The sequence below is a fragment of the Mugil cephalus genome, chromosome 4 (assembly GCF_022458985.1).
Source record: "Mugil cephalus isolate CIBA_MC_2020 chromosome 4, CIBA_Mcephalus_1.1, whole genome shotgun sequence".
In the NCBI taxonomy this organism is placed as follows: domain Eukaryota; kingdom Metazoa; phylum Chordata; class Actinopteri; order Mugiliformes; family Mugilidae; genus Mugil; species Mugil cephalus.
The window spans coordinates 3,431,011-3,458,101 of NC_061773.1; the positions used below are offsets into that span (position 1 = coordinate 3,431,011).

Genomic DNA, 27,091 nt, shown 5'->3' on the forward strand with positions numbered 1-27,091 from the left:
GGAGGAGGAAGTGAAAGGGGAAGGCAGAAGCTGGTAGTAGGTAGTTAGCAGTCAGGCAGTCAGGCAAGCCATCAAGTAAAGTGCCAAATTCACGCCGCGGTTCTAGATAGATTGCCTTGTCAGTTTGCGACGCGCTTTTTGTTAGTGTTCACACTTAGGACAGTACGTTTTTTTACAACTAGTTTGAGACGAGGTTTTACCAAATTAGCCAGCGAGTTCAGCTCCAGCGAGCTAACGTAACGCCTAGTTAGCCTCCGACGCTAGCTGTCCTGAACAATAACAGCTAGTTAGCAGCCGGCTCTGACACCATCAAGAAGTCGCCTCTCCGCGGTGCTACAAGTTGAAAGTAAGTTTTTGGAGACGCTGGCAGTCGTTTGTGATGTATCGTATTTGCTCACATGTCTTATTCGGTGCCCCGTTAACCCTGACGTGTAACGGCTAATGGTGGTGCAATGTTTTTCGAGAAGCTCGTTGGCAAAAACAACAAGGCCGGCCTGTGGGTCCTGTGGGTCGAGTCCAATCAAGAGAGAGAATCGAGGTCTGTCTGTCGAGCTAATCATTGTCAAAGGACGACAATCTCTGTCAAATGTTGGCAGGAGAAATAATGATTTATTTGACTCATTAAATATGTATTTGTCGTTCCTGCACAGAGAGACTTCAAAGCTACACATCTCTCTAATAAATCCCTTCAAAGGTGATCTTTGGTGACATATCTTGGCTTTGGACAAGTGTCCACTTTAACACATCTGTTCTGTCAACAGGCTGTTGGAAAGAAATGTTTAATATGTTTGTTGTTGTGTTGCCTAGCAGACGGAACATGTCATGTGTCTTTTTCTTCTTCTCTAGTTTTTGTTTCGTTTATGACTTGCAGGTATACTTCGGTGACTTTTAATTTAACAGCTTAACGCGGCTACTCCCGTCAGTGTTTGTGACAACAAGTTCACTGGGATGAAATGAAACATGAAAATCTTTTGTTGTTAAAACATAAAAGGTCTATTTCTTCACCCATTCAAGTTTAAAACTTTGTCATTTTGTTTTGTTTGTTTGTTTTCTCTTTTATTTCTATGTACCTGTGTTTACAGGACATGGGGACTGAAAGGCCTTCCTGCTCTGATTTTGTTTTTAATGATTGATTGCAGTTGTTAGCAACCCGAGTGCAAACGACTCATCTCGGGTTACTTGATACTGGAGCTCGACTCCGCTAGTTTGGACCAGGCCTACTTTGTTATTCACTCATAACACACAGGGTCATGAAGGGTTTGTCACACTTTGAAAATGTCTTTACTTGTGGCCTTGAAGAGCTTTTATGGTTTTCGTGGCACTGAGTGTGTAACTCTAAGCACATGTTGTTCACGTTGCTCCTGCCAAGCTCTAATTAGTGCTAATATTTTTAAGTTTATTATTGTGTTGTGTACTCACCAGACGTCCTGATATCACGTGAGCTGGAGTGTGTTAGTCAGGTAGAAACTAGTTTACCAGGAAACATGACGATTGGCTCAACATTGAGAAAAACATGAGCTCTGCCTTCCAAAATCTAAATTTAGTCCACAGTTTGTTTACTTGTTTGTGTCTGTTATGTGCGTTCGTGATGTCCAAGCTGAATTCAGGCTGCTCCTTCCATGAATGTGCAGACTAAGGGATGCTACGTTGGGCCTTTTACTCCACTCAGATACATGTTTTTTTTAAACAACCATTTCTCAGAGTCAGGTCGTATTATTAGCCTGGTCAGTGATAGGAGTTGGAACAATAAAATATCCAAGTTTTTATATTTCATTGATGCTGGGTTTTTAATTAATTCTTTTAATGTCCCTTTCATAATGCTGGAAGGCAGACCATGAACAAGAGACAGATTAAACCTCAGTAAAAGAGCGTAACTTCAACTTTTTTATATCATTTGTTCACAAGCCAGCTGACAGCCAGTTTGATTGTATGATTTTCATCCATGTACAATAGCTTATTTAGTGTCTACAACTGTGTGTTACATTCCCACATTTCCTTTAACCTGCACATACCCTCAGACTTTTCTTTTATTTGCCAGTTTATTCAATTTCAACTCCTGAAGCTTGTATCATTGACACATGCCAGTCGGTATTCAGTGACTAAAGCTAGGTGTTGTCAGGTCTCAGTTTCTCCGCTAGTCATGTGACTGCTGTGTGAGCACACCTAGACTTCAGTGATGTGCTGTTCATTCTTCTGTCAGCTGCTCCGTGCTTCACAGCGTTGTTGTTACAGGAGTGGTGTGCTTGTCCCAGTCAGAACGAATGCAAGTGAGTTGTCGTAACTCAAGAGTTTGTGTTTTTTTGAACCCGCAACTTGAAGAATTTGTCTAGTTTTCAGTCTTGTGTAATCATTTTAGTTTGAATTATAAGTGATGTCTATGTTATATGACAAGTTACACCAAAACCAGTTTGAGGGGGTTTATGGGCATGTCTAAAATGTCTTGTGTGTTTTGTGCATGATGTGTATTGACCTACATAAAGCTAATGGGAAGTTGTCAGGTTTTTGGTTAAAGCCTCATATAACAGGTTCCTGTGTGCCACTGGAAAAGACATGAAAGTAATAATGTGTTTCCTCAAAAGAACATAATGATCCATTGGTGAAGTTCATATTTACAAATTCAGCACTGTTTAATTTTCATCTGTATATTACGTACTATGGCCACCCGTACATGTGTTTGGATCGGCCCTAGTTACATCCGAGGAGACATTGCTACGTGTATTACCTTCAGACAGCTGCTGTCATGCTTGCTCACCGCACACATATGGCAGACTTGCCTAGTTTTTGTTTTCCCCAGTTGTTTGATGATGATTCATATGACGCAGAGAAGACGAAAGTATGAAAAAAAGATAAGGTAGCTTCTTATGAAATCACAGCGTATTTTTGTTTGCCTAGCTCTTTTGTGCATGGATAAGGGTTATAGATAAACTTTCAAGACCAGAACATGTTTTACTGCCCAGCACGTCTTATACGAGTTTTAGCCGTGAAAAGTGAAGTCAGCATGTGTTTGTCTGCCGGAATGATGAGAATAAGGCTTATCCTCAACAGTGTCACATGGAATGGAATGACGATAAGAAAGACTGCGATAGTAACTTCATAGTTCATAGTATATCCTGTGCACCACTTTGGTGTCATATCTTTGGCTTGGTTATATATTTCATAGTACATACAAGGTTCTGAAAGACTGTCTTAACCGGAGCAGTTAGAGAGGGGGCAGTACACAATTTGTTCACTTATTCGTGTGTTGTGCAATATCTTGCCTTCTTCATTTTGACTAGAACTGATTGACACCACGCACATAACGGACCAGCGATTTGCATTTCAGGGTTTGGAAATTACACAGATTGCCCAACAGTGAACTAGGGTTCTTTCTGGAAGTACAGGAGTCTACTTTATCTGACTGACTCCACAAGGGGATAAAAAGTGTCACTGTTTTACTGGATTAATACAGATAGGCTTAATTTGTGCCTCATATATTGTTAATGTAGTTTTGTGATTTACACAAATGGCATAGTGGTATAGGTGGGATGAGACACATTAGCTCGAAGGAGATTGGAGTAAGTATCTGCATAGTTTCTACAAACTCTTGTTGTTTATGGAGTTTTGGTCATTTTTATAACTTTTCTCTCATTATCTGAGGGAAAGTAAGTCGTAAATTGTCAGTTTAGCGATTGTTTTGTGAACAAATATGTCAGATTGCTCAGAAGGTAAGACGAAGGAGTCAGTCCTCTGAGAGGTAACTTCCTGTGCTGCGCTGTGCTGTGTGAGAGAAAGAGAAAGAATGAAGTGCTCCTCGTGATTTGCCCAACAGCTTAGACATCACATGACTGGAGTGAAAGGCGTTCAGACCTGATTGGTGCAGGGCCATGAAACTCAACACGCAATTTTGTAGACCAGTGTTTGCTGGTCTGCTTAGAAACAGATTTACTTTTGTACTGATTTCGCTGTCTTGAAACAATAGAAATCATGTGATTAGATGGTGACTTGCAATGCTGAGGTTAGATGGCTTAACTTGTTTTTCTGTTGTCTTTCTGCAGCTGTGGAAAAATGACATCCAGGAAGAAAGTGCTCTTGAAAGTCATCATCCTAGGAGATTCCGGGTGAGTCACAACGTGGCAGATTTTTTAATATTACTTTTTTCGTATGTGTTCAAACCGTCAGAAAATCATCACGGTGCACTAAAAATAGTTGGTTAGGAAAAAATAACTGAACTGAATCGGCCTTGTAAATCTGTTTGCGTAGCGATACTTCCTTGTTGGCATGAGTTATCATCATGTCATAAGCTGTCTCTGGGCAGAGTGTTTCTTGTAAACACAGCCCTACTGCTCTTTGCCTGCACTTCTCATCTGCAGACTGTTTAAAGGGAACTATATGGTTCACCACTTTAAGTCCTATGATAATACATGTAAGAGTTGGGGGATACTTTAATTATCATAATTATTTTAAACTCTGCTGATTATAGTGATTTCTGTAATGCTTATTGGTTGCATTTACATTCAGTTTTTCTAAGTAGCTGTCTGAAGACACATGAAAGCGGTAGAAAGGTGTCCACATTACATCCATGTGGCACTCACTCTACACTTTGTCTGTTCACTCACAGTGTTGGAAAGACCTCCTTAATGAACCAGTATGTGAACAAGAAGTTCAGTAACCAGTACAAAGCAACAATAGGAGCAGACTTTCTGACCAAGGAGGTGATGGTGGACGACCGACTCGTAACAATGCAGGTGTGGAATAATTACAAGTGAAAGACCATTATCTTGAATGAAACTACTTGTTTTGGTCTCTACAGGCGTGTCATTGTTTCACATTATCTCTTATCCTGGCGTACCTAATGTTCTTCCTCTTTTTGGTCGTCCAGATCTGGGACACAGCTGGCCAGGAGAGGTTCCAGTCTCTGGGTGTTGCATTCTACCGCGGGGCCGACTGCTGTGTGCTGGTGTTTGACGTGACCGCGCCCAATACCTTCAAGACACTGGACAGCTGGCGGGATGAGTTTCTGATCCAGGCCAGCCCTCGCGACCCTGAGAACTTTCCCTTTGTGGTGCTCGGAAACAAGATTGACTTGGAGAATAGACAGGTTGGTAGGAGCAAATACTGGCAAATATCATGTTCCTGTGAAACCAAGGCCCAGTCTGTAGCAGTAACACGCCATGGTTGTTAGTGTGCAGGTGGACTCAAGGAGTAAAGACTGATCCACTTTTATTGAAATGAACTTTGTGTCTCTGCAGCAGTGACTAAGTATAAATGTTTATGGGATTAAACTGCTGTATAAGCACTTGATGAAATTACAAAAGTCATTGTACCTGAGCAGAGGCATGACTGTGCCCAGTAAATGCATTGCTAAAATATTTTACGTGTGTTATTACTATATTAATTTGATCAAGTGAAAAGTCATCAATTACAGCAAGGCACATTTAAATTTGTTCAGGTCATTTTTTTCAAATTTTTACAATTTAGCCTTTTAGTTTTCAATTCAGTTCTGTCACTTTGTGTTTGAATCAGAATTTTGTGCAGATTTATATGAACCTCGAAATATAAACAGATCTTCATTAAAATTAAAATTAAGAACAAACGTAGTTTATTTAAATTTACTGAAGTTCACCAAATAGAGCTATTTATAATCTCTGAGAGGAAATCCCACTTTGTCATCAGGGTTGATTGATGTCCTCTTGATACACACAGGTGCCGACCAAAAGGGCTCAGGCTTGGTGTCAGAGTAAGAACAACATCCCATACTTTGAGACCAGCGCTAAAGAGGCCATCAATGTAGAACAGGCATTCCAGACAATTGCACGTAACGCCCTCAAACAGGTGAGTTGTAGTTCCTTTATATGAAAAGTCAAATATGGATTATCTACTTCTGTATGGCAACGATTGCTTTCATTCACTGTTCCCTCTGTCCATGCCTCACAGGAGACAGAGGTGGAGTTGTATAATGAATTCCCAGATCCCTTAAAGCTGACTCGGGATGACAGAGCTAAACCTTCAGCAGAAAGCTGCAGCTGCTAAGGGACATCTTGGACCATCTTCTCTCTCTCTCTGAATCACCCCGTCACCGGTTGCGTCACCTCCACCTCGCTCCCAGGGAAAAGGTTTCCCTACTGGTCTTCCTCCTTCACGCCACTGATCATTCCTTCGACACCACCACTCACGCAGTACACTGCACTCGGGTGTAACCTCCCTCCCACCTAGCACATGAATCAACACACTAGCGTACTTGCAAATTACGCCGACAAATCTAGAGCCCAAAGATCACTCAAGAGAAGAATGCCCCCTGTGGCCCCTGACTCTCTCACTGAGGGGGCAAGATGGAGCCATGTTCAGAGAGTGTGATCGGGAACTCTAGATGAACTGGCTGATGCTCTGTAATGTGAGACGATGTTGGCTAATGTCAGCATCCCAAGTACCTTATTCTCCCTGTTTTTCTGTTGCTTTCTTTTGCCTTTTTTTTTGTAAAGAAATAATCTAGTTGAACTATATATATATATATATATGTATGTATATATATATATATATATGTATATATATATATTCACACACATATATATTTTAATTGCCTGATGTCATTTTTTTTCTAGCCACCTTGAAACACACACTTGTTGTTTTGCACTTTCTTATGTTTCTGCCTTTAAATGTTATAGAGGGTTGACTGATTTTGGGCAACATCTGCTACCACGCGCCTTTCGGTGAGCTTCAGATTATGCTGCTTCACTTGTTTTCCCTGTTAGATATCTCCTGAGAATCTTTTGAACACTCTGGTGATTGTATTTCCCCTTCAAGATTGTGTATTAAAGGGTCTAAAACAACCTCCTGGTGCAAAAGAAATGTTACTAAGTTGACATTAAATAAAAGCTGACAAGGTGGTCACAGTGTAAAACGTGGATTAATCCCCCCTTGCTATATTAATATTTGCTTTTTCTGTAACATTACTTGTACTTCTAATACTGCTGTATGTGTTCTGTCCCTCATCAGACATCTTTCAGTGCTCTGGAATTACAGTATGCGTCACCGGCACAGCTTACACCTGTCTTCTGTCATGTCTTTGTTATTGCTGTTCTATCTATCTGCTTGTAGCTCAGGTTGGCTAAGTACTTAATATTTTTAACGGATTGTGTATTACAGTGTATAGATGGCAAAGGTATAATGGATTGAACTAAAACAGATGTTCTATCTTTCCATTTAAGAAAATATCCAACTGTTTGCCCTGTTATTACTCCTCCTTACAGAAACAATTACTGCAATGCCAATGATGTTGTTAAAGAAAATTCGGACGTCAAGTAATAAAAACTCTTGAATATATCAATTGTCTAACATTATTTGTCTCAATTTATGTTTGATTGATTGGTTCATTTCCTTTTGTTGTTTTTTTTTCTCAGTCAGCGCCTCACTAGTGTTAGTAGTTCTAATCCCAGCACTGATGAGATAAAATGTGTGAAAGAAATGTACCAACTTTAGCCTCTGTGTCCTCGACTGAACGGCTGAAGTGTCATTCAGCAAGACCCCTAACTTAAGCTCCCTGGGTGCTCACTGCCTCGTCTGTACATATGGTTGGGTTAAAATTTGAAGACAACAGTATTTCATCTTTAATATCAAATTGGTATCTAGTTAAGGTTTAATTTATTAACTGCTTTTAAGACATTGTGAACCTCTGTTCAATCATTCCAAGCTGTATGAAACACTGGTATTAATGGAGGTTACATTATATTTAAGTGAGACAACTCCACAATTCTGGGTTTTAGATTTGGGTTTTTAGATTTTATTGGAATGGTTTACTAATGTTATTTCTGGTTTCTGCCATTGGAAAAATCCAGTTTGTTAAAGTTAAATTGAATCCAGTCTTACATCCCCGTTTATTGATGTCTTGTTTTTTAATTGGATCTGCATCTGGCCGTAAAACATATCTGGAAGAAGTACACACAGTCTTATTGATCTCAATAGTATTTTTCTTTTAGTTTATTTTAATATCATGCAGAGAATTAATCCAAATGTGAATCAATTCTACAATCACAGCCTCATTTATTCAGTCATTCTTGATGCACCACCATCAAAATATTTGTCAAAACAATTCTGACAAATTATATTTTCTGTATTATCTGATTCTATTAAGCTTCAAATGTATTTTGTCATTCACGTGGCTGTGATGATCTTTATTTATCTATTTTTTGTGTGTGTGGCCAGAATGGAGATTTAAAAATAATTTTAAGTATGTCAGAGTAAACCTTAATGAAATTACGTGTGTAGAATGAGTGTTGTTTAATTATACTAAATACAAAACAACAAAAAACACTGCCACCCTACACCCTAGCATACAGTCAATGTCTACACCAAGCTTCTGCATGCTCATTCAATTCAATTCATTCAGTTTAGCAGTCAGTGTGGCACTTTGACTTTGATATTTTTTTAATGAATTAAATAATCTGTTTTGTGTTTTTTTGTTTTTTCTTCCAGCATAGTCATGTTTATGTAACTGGCATTTTAGCGTAGACATGACTTGCAGAGAGAAAAGAAAAAAAAAAGAAAATGTTAAACAAACACTTGATTAATATGCAGGTTTATGTGTTGTTTCCATACAGCTGCTTATTTGGTTAGGGCAAAAACACACACACACAAAAGCAAAGCAGGAATTATGTCGGTTTTGAGTATTGTCGATTAATTTTTTTACTACCAACATATATTTACTACTTCTTTTAAAGACCTGCCGTTTTTATCATAGTTTTGATTCCTTATCTGGATGTATGCTCATGGTTTCCGGTATGTACACGGAAGTAGCTCTCGCGAGTATAGCTACTTCCGCCTTTAGCCGCCTCTCCGGATACTGAGAAATGGTAAGAGAAAAAAGACATATGAGCTGATAAAACGATACAGTTTAACAGTTACACTTATCAGATCTCATCGACGGGAGATTGATACGGTTTATACATGAAAATGGCATCAGATTAGGAAGGGTCGACTCGTTTGTTTTTCCATTGGTCATTTTAGGAATAGCTAAGGAGGCGGTGAGCTAACAGGCTAACGGTGGCTAGTGGGCTTCCTACCTACAAAGAGAGCGGATATAATGTTATAGAGACGAAGAATGATATAATATTGATATAATATTGATATTACAACATGCGGGGCCTGGTTGTAACACTGTAATAATGCTATGCTGATGAATAGTACGCTAACTGCAATGACGGAAAAGGAAGGAAGGTAGCATCTGTTGAACTTAACTGCTGTTATCAGCTCACCTGATGCAGATGTAGATGGAGCAGCTGGTGGTGGTGAACCTTCTGGATCTGTTTGGTCCCCTATCTTTACAAAACACTGCTTAATCATAATATGTCTCTATATCATATATAAAACCCCTCCCACTTCTATCACTCTTTCCTGCCATTTTCTGCAGTAAATAACCGACACCACGATCAATGGGATGTTGATGCATTGTTTTGACTTTATGTTATCTGCATGGCCTTTGGGGCAGCAGGACAATATTTAAGTTTTGAAGACAGTACGGCTCTTGACAATCAAAATGCTGTATGTAAGCAGTTTCTATTAACTGCCTCAACGAGTGTTTGGTATTTCTGCAGTTTTTTATGGACCTGAATCACAGCAGACTTTCAGACACGTCAAAGCAGGAAAAGCACAGGTGTGATTAACAACACCAGCGATGACTTTATTCCATTTAGATGAACCAAGTTCATCTCGAACATTGTGGGGTACTTAACTGAACAGAGCCATTGTTACTGTTAGTAATTGTCACTGCTTTTTATGCTTTAATGAAACAAAAAATCTGCCGTAATGAAAGGTGCATCGGTTGCCATTTTTGTCATTGTTACTTAAACCTTTTGATAAGGGCTAAGTGTCATAGTTGTATACATGGCTCCCAGTATCGTAACTACAATCTCACTTGTTCCACTTGAGGCCTTAATTGGCAAATCTTTGCTTCTCCTGCTCATGTTTCCTTCAGTGGGTTACTTTGATATCAGTAAACTGAAGTAGCACATCTGTTGCAGCAGCTAATATACAGTGGACATGAAGACGGTATTCATTAGAAATGATTATAATCTATTCTTCTCCTTGTCTTCTGCGCCCAGACGGCAACTTTGCGCCCTTATCTCAATGCAGTGCGTGCCACACTGCAGGCCGCCCTCTGCCTGGAGAATTTCTCCTCACAAGTGGTGGAGAGACACAACAAGCCAGAGGTAGAGGTCAGGTGAGTGTAGCACCACAATGGTGCATGTGGCAAAACCAAAGAACATGTGAAAAAGTTTAACCCCTTAATACCTGTGCACTGACTGTGTGACAGAACATTAAATGTGTGTGTTTGTGTTTTTCTCACTTTCAGGAGTAGTAAAGAGTTGCTCCTCCAACCTGTAATCATCAGTCGCAATGACAAGGAGAAGGTTCTGATTGAGGGCTCCATCAACTCCGTCAGAGTCAGCATCGCCGTCAAGCAGGTCAGTCGGGGTGCTGCCCCAGTGTAAACCCACACTCAGAGCAAAGGGTTAGATTTTATGGAAATCGTGTCCTGATTGTTCCTTTCAAAAAATTTGCTGCTGTAGGCCGATGAGATCGAGAAGATTCTGTGCCACAAGTTCATGCGTTTCATGATGATGAGAGCAGAGAACTTCTTCATCCTGAGGAGGAAACCAGTTGAGGTAAGTGGACATTAAAAGTATGCTTCATTAATGAGATATCATACTGTATATATAATAATAAAAGGTATTTATTCATGTTTGCAAGGTGGCATGAAGATGCTAGACTGGTAGGCTGCCCAAAGTTCTCCTGCCCTCACAATTTAGGAATTCATTAGACTCGACAAAGACCTCCTGTCCTGGGCCACTCAAACCATTCTGGGCTGTATGTGGTCATGGACAGAAGAGTAACAGCAGCGTAATCATTCATGTCACCTGAGCGGTGTGAAATACTATTAGTTCACATTGTTTGCTCTGATTGAAACATGATCCATAATGAAATCCAAACGTGTGTTACCATAATTTCTTCACAAAACACCTCATTTTAGTCTAGTAAAGGTTGTCAGGTTTGAGATAAAGATTAAGTTTAACCTTGAATGACATCAAATAATTGCCTCTAGTCTAATATATTTAATAATATATATATTTTTTAAAAATAATAAATAACAGTTTTAATTTTTAACTGTTTTATTTAAGCTAAATGTTTCCCTAAAAAACCTTTGCAAATAGTGGTTGTTAATCATTTCTGCTAGTGTGAAGTTTCAGCTCAAACAGATACATGTGATTGTGCGATGGGAGGATCTTTAACGGCGTCATTTTTTCCTTCATTGTTCCACAGGGGTATGACATCAGCTTTCTCATCACCAACTTCCACACAGAGCAGATGTACAAGCATAAACTAGTGGACTTTGTCATTCATTTTATGGAGGAAATTGACAAAGAGATCAGTGAAATGAAGCTGTCGGTCAACGCCAGGGCTCGTATAGTCGCCGAGGAGTTCCTCAAAAATGTGAGTTGCAGTCTTTCAACATGCAAAATTGCAAGAGGACAGTTTTATATTGCAGGACATATGAAGTTTTTCCTAATTCTAGTATTTTCACAGTGCTTATTCAGTTAGGATGTTATTATACTGTACTTACTATTTTGTAATATTCTTAATATTTTAGATTTTTTTTTAAGCTCATTGTGTTTTTTGTTTTACTTTTGCAGTTCTGAGAGAGAGATACACAAAGAAATCTTAGGAAAACATTCCTTTTGCAATCTTGGCCGCTGCTGTGGAGCGTTCACCTCACAGGACGGAGAGGAGGCAAAATGTGATCGGCCCAGAGAAGCTGGTGAAACATAAGATGTACAGTAAAGATGTACAGGCCAATGGGGTTTTAACCCTTTAACCTTTAAATTCCCCTGTGCTCAAAAATATTGATGTTTGTACATAATTGATATCCACACCAGACATGAATCTCTGCCTCTGGAATATTAGAAATCAGGGCAGGTCCTTAAAAAAAGATATTTATCAATGTTAGTGAGCACAGGATAATAGATTTCTTTTTCCACATAATTTAAATGTTTTTTTAAATACATAAATATATATATAAATATTATATGCACATGAATTTAATTTTTGTTACACCAGTTAATAAACCATGAAGGCAATTAATTAGCGCGAGAACACAGAAGACCCTATTGTAAATGAGACACAGGATCATACATATACTTACTGGCAGTGATAAGGAATAAAAACATTATACTTTGTATTTTTGGTGATTTATTTTTTCATAAAATGGAAACAACAACTTTCACACAGAAAAAATTCAGTTTATTGAGATTTGGACAGTTGAAGACAAGGCATGTGGGATTATAAGTACAGTAATAGTTGTCATAAAAAAGTATGATACAGGAAATTTTACACACAGAACAGTTAAACAAAGAGGCACGTACAGTTTGCACAATACCTATAAGTTCCTGAATAAAATGGCTATCTATTTTTTATTGGCAAATCTCTTAGAAATGGACACTGCATCTCCAAAAATTCTTTTTGGTTTCACCACAGTAATCCCAGAGGAAAGAAGCGCCTCGTTTATCGATTACAGCACATGAGCTACATTTTTGAGTAATGCATGTATGATGTGAGCCCTCTATAGTGCAGCGTGTGGTTTAGTGTATCTCCACCTCTGGAATGTTTAGACCTTACACACATCAACTGCCTTAAAAAAATACCCAAATAGAAATAGATCAGCCAGGAGAAAGAAAACGCTGCCAAAACATTTAGTTACATTGACTCAAGTCATTCAGACTGTTTTTCAGACAATAAAAACATCAGAAACAATGGGAGCATATGGCAGTATGCACAGAGCACATCATACAGTAGATATTCAATGTAGTCATGGAAGAAGATGCTGAAATTTGTACATATCGTCATTGCACCAGTAACAGTAGAACACCATATCAAAAATATTGGCATTTGCCTTTGATTGCCGCCCCGCCCCCCCCCCCCCCCCCCCCTCACACTGAGACGGAAGCTACGATACAAACAAACAAACATGTATCAAAAAGGATTACATTTAAAGAAAGTGCTTTACAGTATGAGTCTGGGAAGATGTTGCAGCTCCCATAGCGCTGTTCACAGGGAGGAGGACGAGGTCCCGGCAGGAGGTCAGAAGTGGTCGGGGACCGTCTGCAGAGCGTCCTCCGTGCTGCGCTGCACGTTCACATTCTGAAACAGTGGTGAGAGAGTGGTTAGCCGTCACTGCTTATGTGACATTTATAAACTGACTTTATATTAAATATACTTGAAATTAATTGGAAAAACATAAGGTTCATGCATTCAGTCTAAAGAAGCAGACCTTGGGTGTTTTGGATGCAGCTATAACGGGTTTTAACTAATGATGTTAACATTGTCTCAGTTCAGAGGATGTTTTCCCCACTGAACTGATTCATTTGAAACAGAACAGACTTTTCAGCAAGTGTTAAAGAAGCACTTTAGAAGTAATAATTTGACTGTAGATTGTTCATTAGTTGAGTTAATTTACTGCTTAGATTTACTGAGATAAATGACTCCCACTGACATGAATGCAGTTCATAAAACTGTTTCAGTGAGTGCAGCTCAGCCTTGAAACAAATGTTTTGACCAGAAAAAGTAACATGAGAATGAAACAGATTTATTTACATCTGGATTTTTTTTATATATATATATTCACAATGAAACAAAACATGAAACACGTTACATATTGACGAAATAATTTAAGCAAGTTAACACTAATACTGATTTCATAGTACAAACACATCTTTATTCTTATGGAGCTTTTTAAAGCTCCATAAGAGCTTCACATTTAAAAAGCAAACAAGCGTCTGCACAGTTGTAGCTTAGGACAAACAGGGGTTAAAAACATTTGTCACCATAAAAAAAGAATAAAATAATAGCTATATTATACATAATACATGAAAATGGTTTCAAGTCAATACAAATTCACATTCACAATCAGAAATTAATATAAAATGTTTTGAGATGTTATTTAAACATGGTTTAGAAATAATATAGATGTAACGTGCTAGCTACATTTCTTCATTCATTTACTTAAATCATGCACTCATGAATACACTTGTTTATGTGATTTAAGAGCACACTGCTTGACTTTTGATGTTATGATGCCTTTATTTCATTTTTCCACTAAATTAGAGAGTTTTTCACAGATTTGTGTCCAGTACACACACACAGAGCCGATGAAATGTGGTTTATGCAGAACCAGCTAAGATGGTTGACTGAGGAAAAGCTCTGAGAGAAAAAACAGCCTGATGCTTCCCAAAAATGAGAATCAAAGTGATTGAGGACGAGATGGAGGTAGAGCATCAGTGGTAAGAGGTGTCACAGTTGTTCTGGTTCACTGGAGACTAAACATGATAAAACATTGACATCATTTGTGTTGTACGAAAGAAAGATGCGTATCAGGAGGGAGGCTCAATATGCTGGAGGAAGGCGTAATGTGCCTCTCAAGAAAAAAAAGACACACACACACTCTGTATGTGTGTGTGTTATCTGTGAGGGATCCTCCTGATTGAGTTGTAGGTCATAGACGAGGTTAGCTTGAACATGGAGTGAAGTCAGGCGTCTACTCTGAGACATTTGTGTGTGCTGCCTGAGATACCTACCTCTGGTCTGTCTCTGTGTGTGTTCACAGCATCCACACCTAAATACACACTCTCCACTTTACAACCTGAGGAAAACCAAATGAAATGAGGATCACTGACACGCATTTCATATCTCTAGGAACTGAACAGGCAACAAGACAAGTTATTTCCATTTAAGAAAGAAAAAATATGGAAATGTGACTGGGTAATGTAACAGGATAGTTTCCTTCTCGTTTTTATATATTTAAGGCTACCTAGATAAAACAATATAATTCAGAAATCACTCCTTTAAGTGTACACTATATTAAGAATATTATTCTACATATAGAATATCATCATAAAATATTATCAGACAGACTAAAGATGGAGAACTGGAGCTGTTTAATCAATCTAACCACAAGACTCTATTGACAAAACTAGTCAGTTTCCTTGAGGGTTTACTGCTGCCTCCATGTTGTAATGTGACTGGTGTGTTTACCACAACAATAGTTCAAATTCAAATATTAAAAGGTCAACGTTACACAGCATTAAACCTAACAACTCCTTTGTTCTGGTAGTTTTGAAGAAGGTGACATCAGCCTGACCTAGCTCAGACGGGCCTTGTTTGATGTTGTTAAAACACATTTTGGTGCTTGCTTGGTCCACAACAGTTAATTTATTGGCTCTGTGCCGTTACTCTGATTATTCACACTGGGAACATGCAGACCACCATCTACTGTAAGTGACACGCTGTCTATGTATAAGTATCTCATAGGATCCCTCTTTGAAGACATCAGACTACCCTTAAAGAAAAATGATTACGAGTCCTTGAAAGCCTTGAAAAGTGACATAACTCACCATAAGCCATAGGGGTCAACTTCAACACAGTGTGCAAAGGGCACTTAAGATAAGGCAACTCATCTGGTGACAGAGAAAGTTATAAAAGTTTTATGGTCAGGGGGAAATAATCAACCAGTAAATGAAGGGCACCTGCCTATGCTAAGTGGTGGTTACCTGCAGTCTTATCCAGGAAGTAAGCAAGCAGACAGCGCATGACGGCCTGGTGACAAATGACCAGAATGTTCTCCTGTCTCTCCAGCTCCATGATCACGGGCTCCAGCCGCTGCACCAGGTCTTCATATGACTAACGGAGAACCACAGACCCATCAAACACCTCATGACTCAAACAAGGCACATCTCAGTCAATGACTCTTGCTCTTACCTCTCCTTTAGGATAGCGGTAGCGGTATTTGTCTTGGTCTCTCAGTGCAAACTCTAGAGGGAAATGCTCTTGGATTTCCTCGTACATCATTTCCTCACACACGCCCTTAATGAGCAGAAGATAAAATATGTTAAGCTTTCCATAAGTGCTTTCATAAAGGATTTTGCCACCAACTGATGAATACTGGGTGCGTCAGTACGTACGGCGTCGATTTCATTCAGAGATTTCCACTGTTCGTATGGGACTCCCAGGCACTCCGCTGTCTGGATGGTTCTCTTCATCTGGCTTGTCCAGACCTTCAGATCTTTGATGTTCTGGTCCTGGATGAACTTCCTCAGACCTTTGGCAAACTACACGTTAAAGAGAGCAAGAGAAATATATTTAAAACAACCCACAAGAACAGTGACTTAAAACTACACAGCTGCACTTAAAACACTAGAAACATACATCTTTTCCTCTGGCAGACAGGCCAGCGTCTCCTCCGATGCGTCCCTTAATGTTGAGGTCGCTCTCACCGTGGCGACACAGGTAGATGGAGCGTGGTGTGATGTGGATGTTCATCAGGTAGTAGACGATTCGGCTCTGGATGTGGTCCACCACGCGGTTCACCAGGTAACGACGGCCCACATCCATGATCTTAATGTAGGACAGATCCCTGCAACAAGGCACGCAGTCAATCATCTGTAGTCCTCTTTTCAGTTAATTTCATCCTCTCCAAGGCATCTTTGTGTGTACTCACCTGTCCAGGACCTCATCCAGAGGCTGGTAGGATGACTCGTAGCACTTTATTCTCTCCATGAAGTCCTCGATGGCCTCCTGTGAGTCGCAGTGTATGTAGTCCGGGTTTCCCAGCTTCACTTGCTGCAAAGAGAGGAAACGGGGAGAAGATGTGAGCTGAGGAAGCCCAATTTAAAGCACGTTATAAATACAACCAATTTGTTTTTTAGTGACAAATTCAACAAAAATAGACAAATCTCACCACTATATTTTGTTCAATGACGTCTGGATCTTCACACACAGACTCCACAAAAAATACCTGAGTTGACGAGAAAGCAAATCATCAAGAAAAATCATGGAGAGATGGTGACAAAATAGATCAAATCCTTTGAGCGTACCTTGAAGCCATTCTGCTCAGCAAACTTGACGATGGTTCCTCTTCTTTCTCTTGTTGTATTTGTGGCATCAAAAACCTGAAACAGCCACAACCGAACAGTCTTCACTCTGACATGTACTTATTTTTTTGTATTGTGTGATTTACTTCCTACAGATCTACATAAAGCATCAAGGACTCACCGCAACCTGTCCTCCTTCAACACTCAGGTACTGCCGGACGTCATTAAGGGCCGACATGGCACACTGCCTGCGGGAGGGAGAGGTACAAGACACTTAGACACTTGAACTGTGTGTTGGAATTTGTGAAAGGATTTCGCACAGAGGGGAGTCTTTGGTTTGCGGGCCTGTCATTGTTCACAGTTGGCCAGCCCTGAATGTGACAGACACACATCCACAGAAATCCAAGTTGACTCACTGCCTGATTTTTAAGCCTTCTTCATTATCTGGACGGAAAAACTCAAAGGATTTGTAGATCTTCAGACACTCCCTCCGGTACTGGCCGACGTTGAACTCTAGATGACGGACATGTTCATTTTAGTTAAAGAATAAATATGTGAACAGCTGGGAGTATGTGCTGGGGAAAGAGATCGTACCTTTGGTTTGTACACCTATCCAGTTTAGGTAGCGGGTGAGCTTCTTTGAAATGTAAGTCTTCCCTCTGGCTGGAAGTCCAACCGTCACAATGAGGGTCGGACAGTTTGTCATACACACTGAAAGAAAGGGAGACGCAGAAACATCATATTAATGGATTGAAGCCACTTCACTGTTTTTCCATTCACCTAGAATTGAAGTAATCTTAAAAGCTTCCCATAATTACACTTGACAGTTCTGTAAGTGGGACAGTGACACACATCCCCGCAAGAGGGTGGAGGCACAAAACTGACAAAAACCAAGTGCATCAGAGTCAAAAGTATTTTGTCTGCCTTTCATGTCCTTCGAGAACTTGACACCACCTCGCGGAAATATGATGAAAATTTAACCCACACTCAAAATAAGGAGACAGGAGAAGGTGTGGTCCACGTTTCGTCCACTGTGACCTATTTGTTAAACTGATAACCAGAGGCACGAGCTGACTAATTGAGGACAACTTGTTGTGGAACAAAGGTCAAATTTGAGCTTCACACTCTACATTAGCTAAAACAACCAAAACTAGTATCCCCGCTACATCTAAAACAAAGCAGCAAGGAGTCATAGTATGTACTAACAATAATGATTTCAGGTTTTATCAGCTGGATCAGGGGCAGGAAGAGGTGCTGGTGGACAGATTACTTATTGATAACTGAAGTAGATGATTGAAAGTCAACTGCCTTCACAAAGTCTTGTTTGAATTGTAATACATACTAATTTCTTCAAGCTGAGCTTTTGTTTGCTATGTATGTTTAATGTCTCCGTGGTATATTGAGATTATTAGGACCTAAGAACCATAAAAACCTGCATAGGAAGTAGGTTTTGGAAAAAAGTATGTCCTCCTATGTGGACACTGGGATTACTTCACCGTATGTTACAATAAAGTCACCAATATGTAGCAAAATATAAAACTGAACACGGCTTTGCAAAGACAGAATTGCAAATAATGAATTCCCAATGTCCTCAAACAAGTACTTGCTAATTAGCAAAGCTATAGCTCGCTAGTAATAGTAGAATTTGTTACGTTTGCGAGTCATATTAAACTAGAAAAGTTATAAGTATAAATAAACAAGTTTCAACTGTAAAATTTGACAAGGTTTTGCACATTTTTGCACCTTTGTCGTGATCGGCTGCAAAATGAATGAATGTTTTTACACTAGTATCTAGATATGAGGATATAATTCTGAATGAAGCAGAAGAAGCTGCCACAAACCTAAACCTTGTTGTCCCCAATTGAGGATGTAGGGTCCCAGGAGGTTAACACTCTCCCAGTATTATAATAATTATAAGTAAAACTAAGACTGAAAGAAGCAAACCCACTCTGAAAGCTAATAAACTTATTTTAAAGCAAAAACTTCCATACAGAAAATTTTCTGTATGGAAAAAACCTAATGGTAAATAAACAATAGCACCATGTTTTATACTAAACAGTAACTTCGTCCTTCTCCTTATTTTTCCTTCTTTCTGTTATTAACTTTCTCTTCATCTTGTTTTGTTGTTGTTGTTAAAGCGGTTGGCCTATTTATTATACAGTATATGAAGTGATTATATATAACGTGAGATAAGATAAAATTGTTTTGTGATAGATACAGGACTGAAGTAGCTGCAGCTTGTTTCAAGAGAAAAACTGATCTGAAAAAAGCAGAGCTTGACTCAGCAAAACCTGCCGAGAGAAACAGAGAGACAGAGTAAAATGAAAGAGGAGCTACTCACTAACAGACTAACATCAGACATCTCGGCTGTTATCTTCCTTGGGGTCATGCGTGTGTAATTATTTCGCCAAGCAGAATTCAAACGTGTTTCTACGCATCTGATGTTAAAAATAAATAAATAAATCAATAAATAAATAAATAAAAGTAAAACATGAACCAGACGAGCTGATGCAACATTGCCAAGCACAAAAAATCTAAAAAAAAACGGCGCACGCTACAATATGTTGGAGCATCTGTTAAAGACAATATATAACACGTGTGTCATATAGAAAATTACAATAAAACACGCAAACACACAAAGAGAGAATAATATCAGCAGACGCCCAACATCTCCTCCCAGACGACATCCTTTTGCGCACTTGCCGACCTGCTGCATCTCCTTACCGCGTCTCTGAGCTATGTGGCCGTTTTTGTACGGCATCCAGATCTTCCTGAGCGGGTTCTGTCTGAGCTCCCGCGGGTAAGAGTCCAGCATAATTTCTTCGTTGTCTAACATCGTGGATGGCGGATCACCCTCCTAACAACAGACTGAGGCGGTGGGCTGCAGCCCGGCTGTCTGATTGTGCAGGCTGAGGGGGGACGAGGGGATGTCACATATCAGCTGAGAAACAGCAGCCGTAACCGTTACCGTAATGACCAGCCACTGAGCGCAACAGAAAGCTAGGGATCAAAACAAGACGCCTGGTACAGGACGTAACTGCATCTTTGATATTATCAAGTATTAACAGTTGTATATCGGGTTTTCTCATAGCTGTTTTATAACTAGTTTTCTTATAGCAGGCTGTCTTTTAGCCATAATTTGTGATAAGATAGACAAAGAGATAGATTTGCTCAAAAACACACAGAATGCACTTCAGCAGTAAAAATCTTCCAGGCAATGCAAAACTTTTTTTTTAATATATAGTTATTATTTACAGTTATTGTTTTAGTTATCTTTGCACTAATAAATTTGCTTTTTCCACTGCCTTCTTTTGCACAAACCACAAAGTTACCTCACTGTCGTGTCAAATCCATTCTAGTCTCTTTTCTCTATATATTGCTGTGTTGCTATTTTTGTATATTTTATTATACTATTTATTGTTAAATTTGTTACTGTTTGTTGTATACATCCTCGTCAAATTCCGCGCTACTGTGACAAGGAACTTTCCCATACATGGGATAAATAAACAGTGTCTTATGTCTTAAACTAAATGTAACATGTATATATATATATATATATATAAAATCAAGGACGAAAAAATACCCACACGTCCCATACACCATGGATTTGGCTAAATTCAGGCTAAATTGGGAGGAATTTAAACATAGACTGGGTTATACATTCATTCTTTAAACAACTCACAACTATTGCATAATTTACAGTTTTTTTTCGCATGTTATTTTTTGGATGGGTTTGTTTTCCTTTATTCCCTTCGGGATATGTTTTTAGAAATGTTCCCAGAATTTGAGCAGACATCCAAGAACTCATTTCTATGAAAACATCATTTTAAAAGTGGCTACCGTAATATCGCGCGGAGTGCGCAAGTTAAGCGGGCACAAACGGTGAAAAACAAGCGCTCAGCTGTCCACATGCAGCACACATGGCCTGTGAATGCAGCTGAGGCCCGAACCAATCAGAGGGCAGACGGGAGGCACGGCGGCCAATGGGACAGCTGGAGCGGAGGAAACGATGGCGTGCTGACTTTCGGGGAGCTCAGATAAACACACGAGCATGAAAACTGCAGGAGCCTCAAGTTTTAGGCTGTACCACGTCCCAGTCACGGGCCCCCGAGTTAAGACCACACATCCTTCTTGTGGCGAAAGTTCAACAATTTCAGATACACAGCAGAACAGAGTGTCAATATTTTGCCGAGTGTGCCTCTGGAAAACAAAAACAACTATATACAGGATATGCTAATAGATTACAAGTAGGCAGCTCAGGGCTGAAACTGAGAGGATTTACTGTCTTAAATTGAATGTATTTAGATTTTAAATATTTGTCAATGAGATATCTATCTGAAGATCTTGGATTCGGAGAAATTATAACTACTACTTTTCTGACTTTCATAATCAAAGCATTTATTTAAACTGACCAGTTGCTGATAAACATGGTTGTAGCCCTAAACTTGTCAGAAATATAGTGGAAAAAGGTCCATTACACCTGATTATTCTCATTAAAAATAAATGAATAAATAAAAAATAAACACTACCCATCAAACAGTTGACATTCAGTTGGACAGTCCCGACAAATTTATTTTCTTTTGCTCAGTGAATTATTTCAGCAGTAAATCAGTTATTTACTCTAAGTTACAGTCATGTCTATTATGAAGTCTTACAGCATGACACATCGTAAACTGAATTCATAGCTGTGTGAATAAACTTGTTGGCAGCATAATCCTGCCAAGAGACAAAAAAAAGAGAAGTCTAGCAGCCCTGCACTACACTCATCAGCAACTATGAATGAATGAGTCCAGTCACTTTCATTTAATAACTGCTGACAATTTAACATCCTGACTTCTACTAACTCTGGAAACCTGAGCTGTTTTGTTCGGCTTAATGAGAAACATAGTATAGTAGTATATAGTAATAAATACTACAGCCACGACACCAGGGGGCACTGTGCTCCCACATTAAAAGCCACAAGTTCAGATTCCAGTGAAGTAAAGAATGCAATGAAGATAAAAAGGCAAATATGCATCTTCTTAAAGAGACGTCCTCATCTGAATATGGTCAGAGCCTGATGACAGCTGTGTTATCACCTCAATATTCGTTGTGACAGAAAATTTCACAATGAGCAGAGAGAGGTGAATATGTCAGCAGGACTAATCCAACCAGACAGACCCTACGCTTCAGAGGTCCTAACAATACAGAAACACACAAATGTAATGAATAATGCAAATCATATTATATTTATGTGTATATATATATATATATCTTATGAATAATAATTTAATATAATGGGTGGCGCAGCGGTTAACAGTGGTGGTTATGGGTTCTAAATCCAGGCCAACTGAAGTCTTTTTCTGTGGAGTTTGCATCTTCTCCCTGTGTCTGCATGGGTTCTCTCTGAGTACTCTGGCTTCCTCCCATCATCCAAAGACATGCTCATTAGGTTAACTGGTGATTTTATATTGGTCGTAGGTGTAAGTGTGAATGGTTGTCTGTCTCTCCAATGACATCTGGGATAAGCACCAGGCAGACCAGACACCCCCACCCCATAGCAGTGACACTCCTTGATGCAGCATCCATCCCGGCAAGGATGCAGCCTGACACAGACACACACACAAAAATGCATTAGGAACAACTCAAAAAACATGAAGAGCAGCACAAGGTGTTGACCTGGCCTCCAGATTCACTAGATCCCAAACTGATCAAGAATCTGTGGGATGATCCACAGAGGCCCCTCCCCTCAACCCATAGGACCCAAAGACCCCACTAACAATATTCTGTTAACAGACACCACAGGACAACCTCTCTGATAAGCCACAACTGTTGAGACACAAGGAGACCTACACAATATTAGGAAGGTGGTGATTTGATTTGATTGGATTTTTATTTGTCTCAAACAAGCACAACCGCCAAAACAAACAGTAATCGATAAAAGGAAAAAAGATGACACACGGTGATAAACTAATTTGAGAAGGGGCTGAAGGAAGCAGAGCTATTCTAATGTAGGCTCACGTTCACCTAAAAATATAAATAAGAACAATTCAGAGAAGTGCTACTAGAACTTACTGATGCAAATATAAGTGTCGTTTAAAGTATATAAAAAAGTGCATTGCTTTAAACCAATAAGGTAACTTCAGTGCATGAAACACTATCTCGTCTGGATCCTGTCTTGCCTCAGTTTACAGTATCAACTTACTGAATGGCTGCTGGCTCCACTGGATATGTTATCCTGTACGTAACACAGGAGCAAAAAACCAAAACAGTGCTGACTCCCATACTCTAATGTAAATACAGGCCGAAGGACATCCAGTTATTTTATCTTTAAAATATGCATGTTATGGTGAGCAACAGCAGCAACAGACATTCAATTAATATTTAATGGAGCTACTAGTTAAGGCGTCCAGTGGCCCGATGGTTGAGATGCACAAGACATGTTCAGTTCAGTGTCAGTTTCTGGTTGGAGCTGATGATGTCACTTTGTTTTCTGCCAAAAACAAAATCATTAAAAAAAGGAGGTACCCTCTGTTTTAATTTTGGAAACTGGCTGCAGGGATGTTCCTGCACGGCTGTTGATCGATAAGGCCTGGCTTACAGTCAGGATTCAGACTTGTTCTAACAGAACTGGATGAGGTTGAGATTGGACTTCAGTGTAGACAAGTTCTATGCTTCAAACGAAATTCACAACAAACCATGCAGTCCATGCTTTTGACAAATGAATAATGATATGATTTGATTATACAACAATATGTTAGTAAAAGTTAATTTAATGTCAGTGAATAATGAATATTTTTAATAGACTAATCTACACTCACTAGCCAAAACATTATCTGCACTTTCATTCTAATATAACAGTCCTGTACCAAATCCCCCTTCATGACCGTTATAATGTTCACCCAAAATGCGTTTAAGAAAGCCAACTGAAAGGAAAGTAGTTTCATTTCTTAAATATTTTTTGCATATACCATGACCCGGATGCCTGAGAACCTTCACAGATGTTGTAACGTTCAGTTTTTGTTGAAACTGTATAAGAATCAAACGTGTCGGTGCAACACATTTCCATTCAATAGTACTTCAAACCACAACCTCCAAAATGAGCTGAATCAACAACCCTCTCAGTTATCTTAAACAAATGCTGAATACCATTACCTCCATTAAGATAAGATTTAATGTTAAATTATTATGCATTAGTTTACACCAGTGTACCTGATGAACAGGAGAGCTGGTGTATAATTAGTATGTGGTGTGATGTCACTCAGAATAGGTGTATTGGTTCAAACTGTTGAACAGATGAGGACAAAAAAAGGTTGTCTCATGTGAGTGTGAAGAAGAAGATCAACAGCCCCATAGCACTGAAATGTAGCTGGATTTATTTATGTACATTAAAAAAAAAACAATACTAACGAACATTTGCTTGAATGCCTTCCCATGCAAAACATCAGCTACAACAGTGCACTGAGCAGCTGCACAGTTACTGCATAGGCTTTACACGGCCTCGTCTGAAGCCTTTAATGTGATTCTGCGTGAGCGGGTGAACTTTCCCCTAGATAGAGAGCAGACACAGGGAGGGAGGGCGGCGCAACGAGAGACTGAAAGCAAGTCTGTGAGTGTGTACTAGAGGTTTATTGTGCGTATTTCAAATACAAATCCGACTGAGATACAAAATGCAAACAAAAATAAGGATTGTTTTGTTGTCGAGTGTAACAAGAAGGGAAGATATAGGGAAGTGTTATTTCAGCTTTCAGCGTGTGAGGCAGCCTCTGGCATGAAGGGCAACATCCTGCAGGATATATGGCCACTGTGGAGCACATTTAATGATATAATCTGTGCTGCTGAAGCACATCCCCTCTGCGGTGTGAACAGTGTAGATGCACACGACAAAGCCTCTCAACCACTCTTTTTGTAGCATCGCATTTTCACGACTGCTAACAGCTAGGGCAGCTCAATACACACGCCAGCCGCCATCATCACACCGAACACAAAGCAGGCCAGCTCTTAAATTAAACAGACGAGCCTCCACAATCACGTCAGTGTGCTGTTCCTGTTTTTCTGCTCAGCCCCACCTCTCTGCATATAAGCAGGCAGACAGGCAGGCCAGCATAGCAGTTCTCCTACCCACCAGCACAGCCTGTGCTCTGTTCATCCCCCATGCATCTGCCACAACGGCCCAGGCTGTTGCACCAGTGTGACCGCATTTTCGCAAAACACAGCAGTAAATCTGTCTGCACGGTGTTCCTCAACATGACAACACAGCAGCGAAACCATAAACAAGCCCTGCAGGATACCTGACTAATAAAATTACATAACAGACTATTCTTATAATAACTCATGGGATTATGTAGGTCAAAGTATTAACACTGCTTTAGATTCCACTCATGCATTTACTACTGCACTTGTAGTATTCAGACCGTTCACTGAAGGACCTCGAACAAGAATCGAAGCGTGGGCTCGAAGAAGCAAACAGGGAAGTTAGACTTAAATGTTTGTGGTCACATGTGCCTCTGACAGAGTGCAGCACCTGTCTGATCAGGATTTTGGATCCAAATAACTCTGAAATCTGTTCTCCATCTGTCCCATCCACTGCTGCACATGTTAGGGGGAAAAATGAAGCAGTAGGTGCTTACGGTAATCGTGTTAGTTAGATCAGAACCATTCTGATCCATTGTATCTCTGCAGCAGCTACGTTAAAAACCCAGACATTCACTGTGTTATTGCAACTCTTGCACAGTACGGGGGATAGGCTGGAAGACAGGCAAGGGCATCCCGGAGTTTATTTGCACAAAAAAGTTTATACAGAATGAGCCTGGAGGTTAAGGTATACAAAAACGGCTAGTCTGATTTTAAGTTCATCTGTCTTCTCGTACACTCATGGTACATCATCTGTGCAAAGTTTGAGCAGATCAGGTGGATCTATATTCGGATGCAGAAGTGACAGCCTTTTCTTAACATGCACAGCTGAGTTTAGAGTCTCTCTCCTAACTGTCAGCTGCTTCCAGGCTTACTAACCAGCAGAAAAACTAGGCTAAATCAGCAGACAGGAGGATGTTAGCCAACAACGCATCCCTGTCCTTTAACGAACTATCTCTTCACAACATAACATTTAAAGAGAGCGTGTCTTTCGCGTGTTTTAGAGCCGTGTGTCGCAGTCTGTTCCGCCTCTCCTCTCCTCGCTCTGAGGCGAGCCTACGTGACACAGGCTTGTTTACTTCATCCGCCTGATAACCCAGCTGCTCAGCAAACAGACGCGTCAAAGAAATGACAAGAGAGGGGACAAAAGTGGGGACTGAGCTGGTGTCCGCAGCCTACCTGGCCTGTCCCGCGTGTTTCTCGGGCGGCAGGAGCCCCTCATGGTCCGGGTTGAAGCTCTGCTTGCTCTTCTTCAGCAGCAGCGGAGGCAGCAATGAATGAAAGTCAGCTCCGAGGGGAAGCGCGCTCACCGCCGCGTCCGCCAGGGTGCGCGCACACGCACATCAGTTTGTTATTGTGCTCCTTCTTCACCTTCTCCTTCACCGTCTCCTTCACCTTGGACATGGTGGATGGATGGTCCAGTTTTTTTAAAGCACCTTTCTACCCATTGGTACTCAAAGCGCTTTACAGTCATAGACGCATCTTCCCAAGCCATCAAACCGCTAGGCCTCTTACTAACAGCCACTCTTTATTTTAATATATTTAAAATATATTTAATTTAAAAAGAATGTAGGAACATATTGGATAAAAACAATCACTGTGTCTGAACATCCAGACAATTGAGATCCAAACATACATTTTCTTAGTAAATATTAATTATACACGAGGCATAAAAATGTACACTTTATATCTCAGTTTGGGCCTTCAACAGGGCAGACCCATTTTAACATTTCATTAATGAGAATAAATGTTTAAATGTTTAAATCCAACCCTAACTTCAGCTGAGGCAGTTTTAACATTGAAACGTGTATGTCTGAACTATATCTGAAATAACACCTTTGCTAAAGTCAAATATTAAAAAGTTGCTAAAATCAAAGATTTAAGAAGTTTTGGTCTGGCTTACCAGCCAGGGAGTCAACAAGCAATGTAATCGAATACGTCACAGGGTTGGTTGGATCCCTCAGGAAATGGAAATGGACAAGGATGAAATGGAAAGACGTCTTGAGCCCAGTATAAATTCTTTTGGTTATGCTTTTTATCCGATACAGTGTGGAAACTGAGCAGTAGCAGCACCAAGAGTGGAAGAA

At 39.9% G+C, this 27,091-nt stretch overlaps 3 protein-coding genes across 5 annotated transcripts; 2 read left to right on the forward strand and 1 right to left on the reverse strand.

Annotated features, from left to right (window-relative positions):
• Positions 1–7,299, forward strand: LOC125006775 (ras-related protein rab7-like). Of its 2 annotated transcripts, none has more exons than XM_047583145.1 (6): positions 1–346; positions 4,035–4,097; positions 4,598–4,724; positions 4,859–5,077; positions 5,683–5,811; positions 5,914–7,299. In XM_047583145.1, exons 2-6 carry the CDS (start codon positions 4,045–4,047, stop codon positions 6,007–6,009), a joined length of 624 nt encoding a protein of 207 aa, XP_047439101.1. In that variant the 5' UTR covers positions 1–346; positions 4,035–4,044; the 3' UTR covers positions 6,010–7,299. The 2 variants fall into 2 exon arrangements, with proteins under 2 accessions (XP_047439101.1, XP_047439102.1); XM_047583146.1 differs by lacking the exon at positions 1–346 and adding an exon at positions 2,181–2,267.
• A 1,458-nt stretch (positions 7,300–8,757) lies between these two features.
• arpc4 (actin related protein 2/3 complex, subunit 4) lies at positions 8,758–12,206 on the forward strand. Its single transcript, XM_047582702.1, has 6 exons — positions 8,758–8,825; positions 10,074–10,192; positions 10,325–10,436; positions 10,542–10,637; positions 11,293–11,463; positions 11,664–12,206. Exons 1-6 carry the CDS (start codon positions 8,823–8,825, stop codon positions 11,667–11,669), a joined length of 507 nt encoding a protein of 168 aa, XP_047438658.1. The 5' UTR covers positions 8,758–8,822; the 3' UTR covers positions 11,670–12,206.
• A 42-nt stretch (positions 12,207–12,248) lies between these two features.
• On the reverse strand, positions 12,249–26,342 carry pfkfb4b (6-phosphofructo-2-kinase/fructose-2,6-biphosphatase 4b). Of its 2 annotated transcripts, none has more exons than XM_047582700.1 (14): positions 26,184–26,342; positions 17,487–17,603; positions 17,309–17,405; positions 17,074–17,140; positions 16,896–16,970; positions 16,760–16,816; positions 16,520–16,641; positions 16,228–16,435; positions 15,984–16,130; positions 15,781–15,885; positions 15,573–15,702; positions 15,417–15,479; positions 14,601–14,665; positions 12,249–13,167 (listed from the first exon to the last, which is right to left on the reverse strand). In XM_047582700.1, exons 1-14 carry the CDS (start codon positions 26,224–26,226, stop codon positions 13,108–13,110), a joined length of 1,356 nt encoding a protein of 451 aa, XP_047438656.1. In that variant the 5' UTR covers positions 26,227–26,342; the 3' UTR covers positions 12,249–13,107. The 2 variants fall into 2 exon arrangements, with proteins under 2 accessions (XP_047438656.1, XP_047438655.1); XM_047582699.1 differs by lacking the exon at positions 26,184–26,342 and adding an exon at positions 19,617–19,813.
• Between the last annotated feature and the right edge of the window lie 749 nt (positions 26,343–27,091).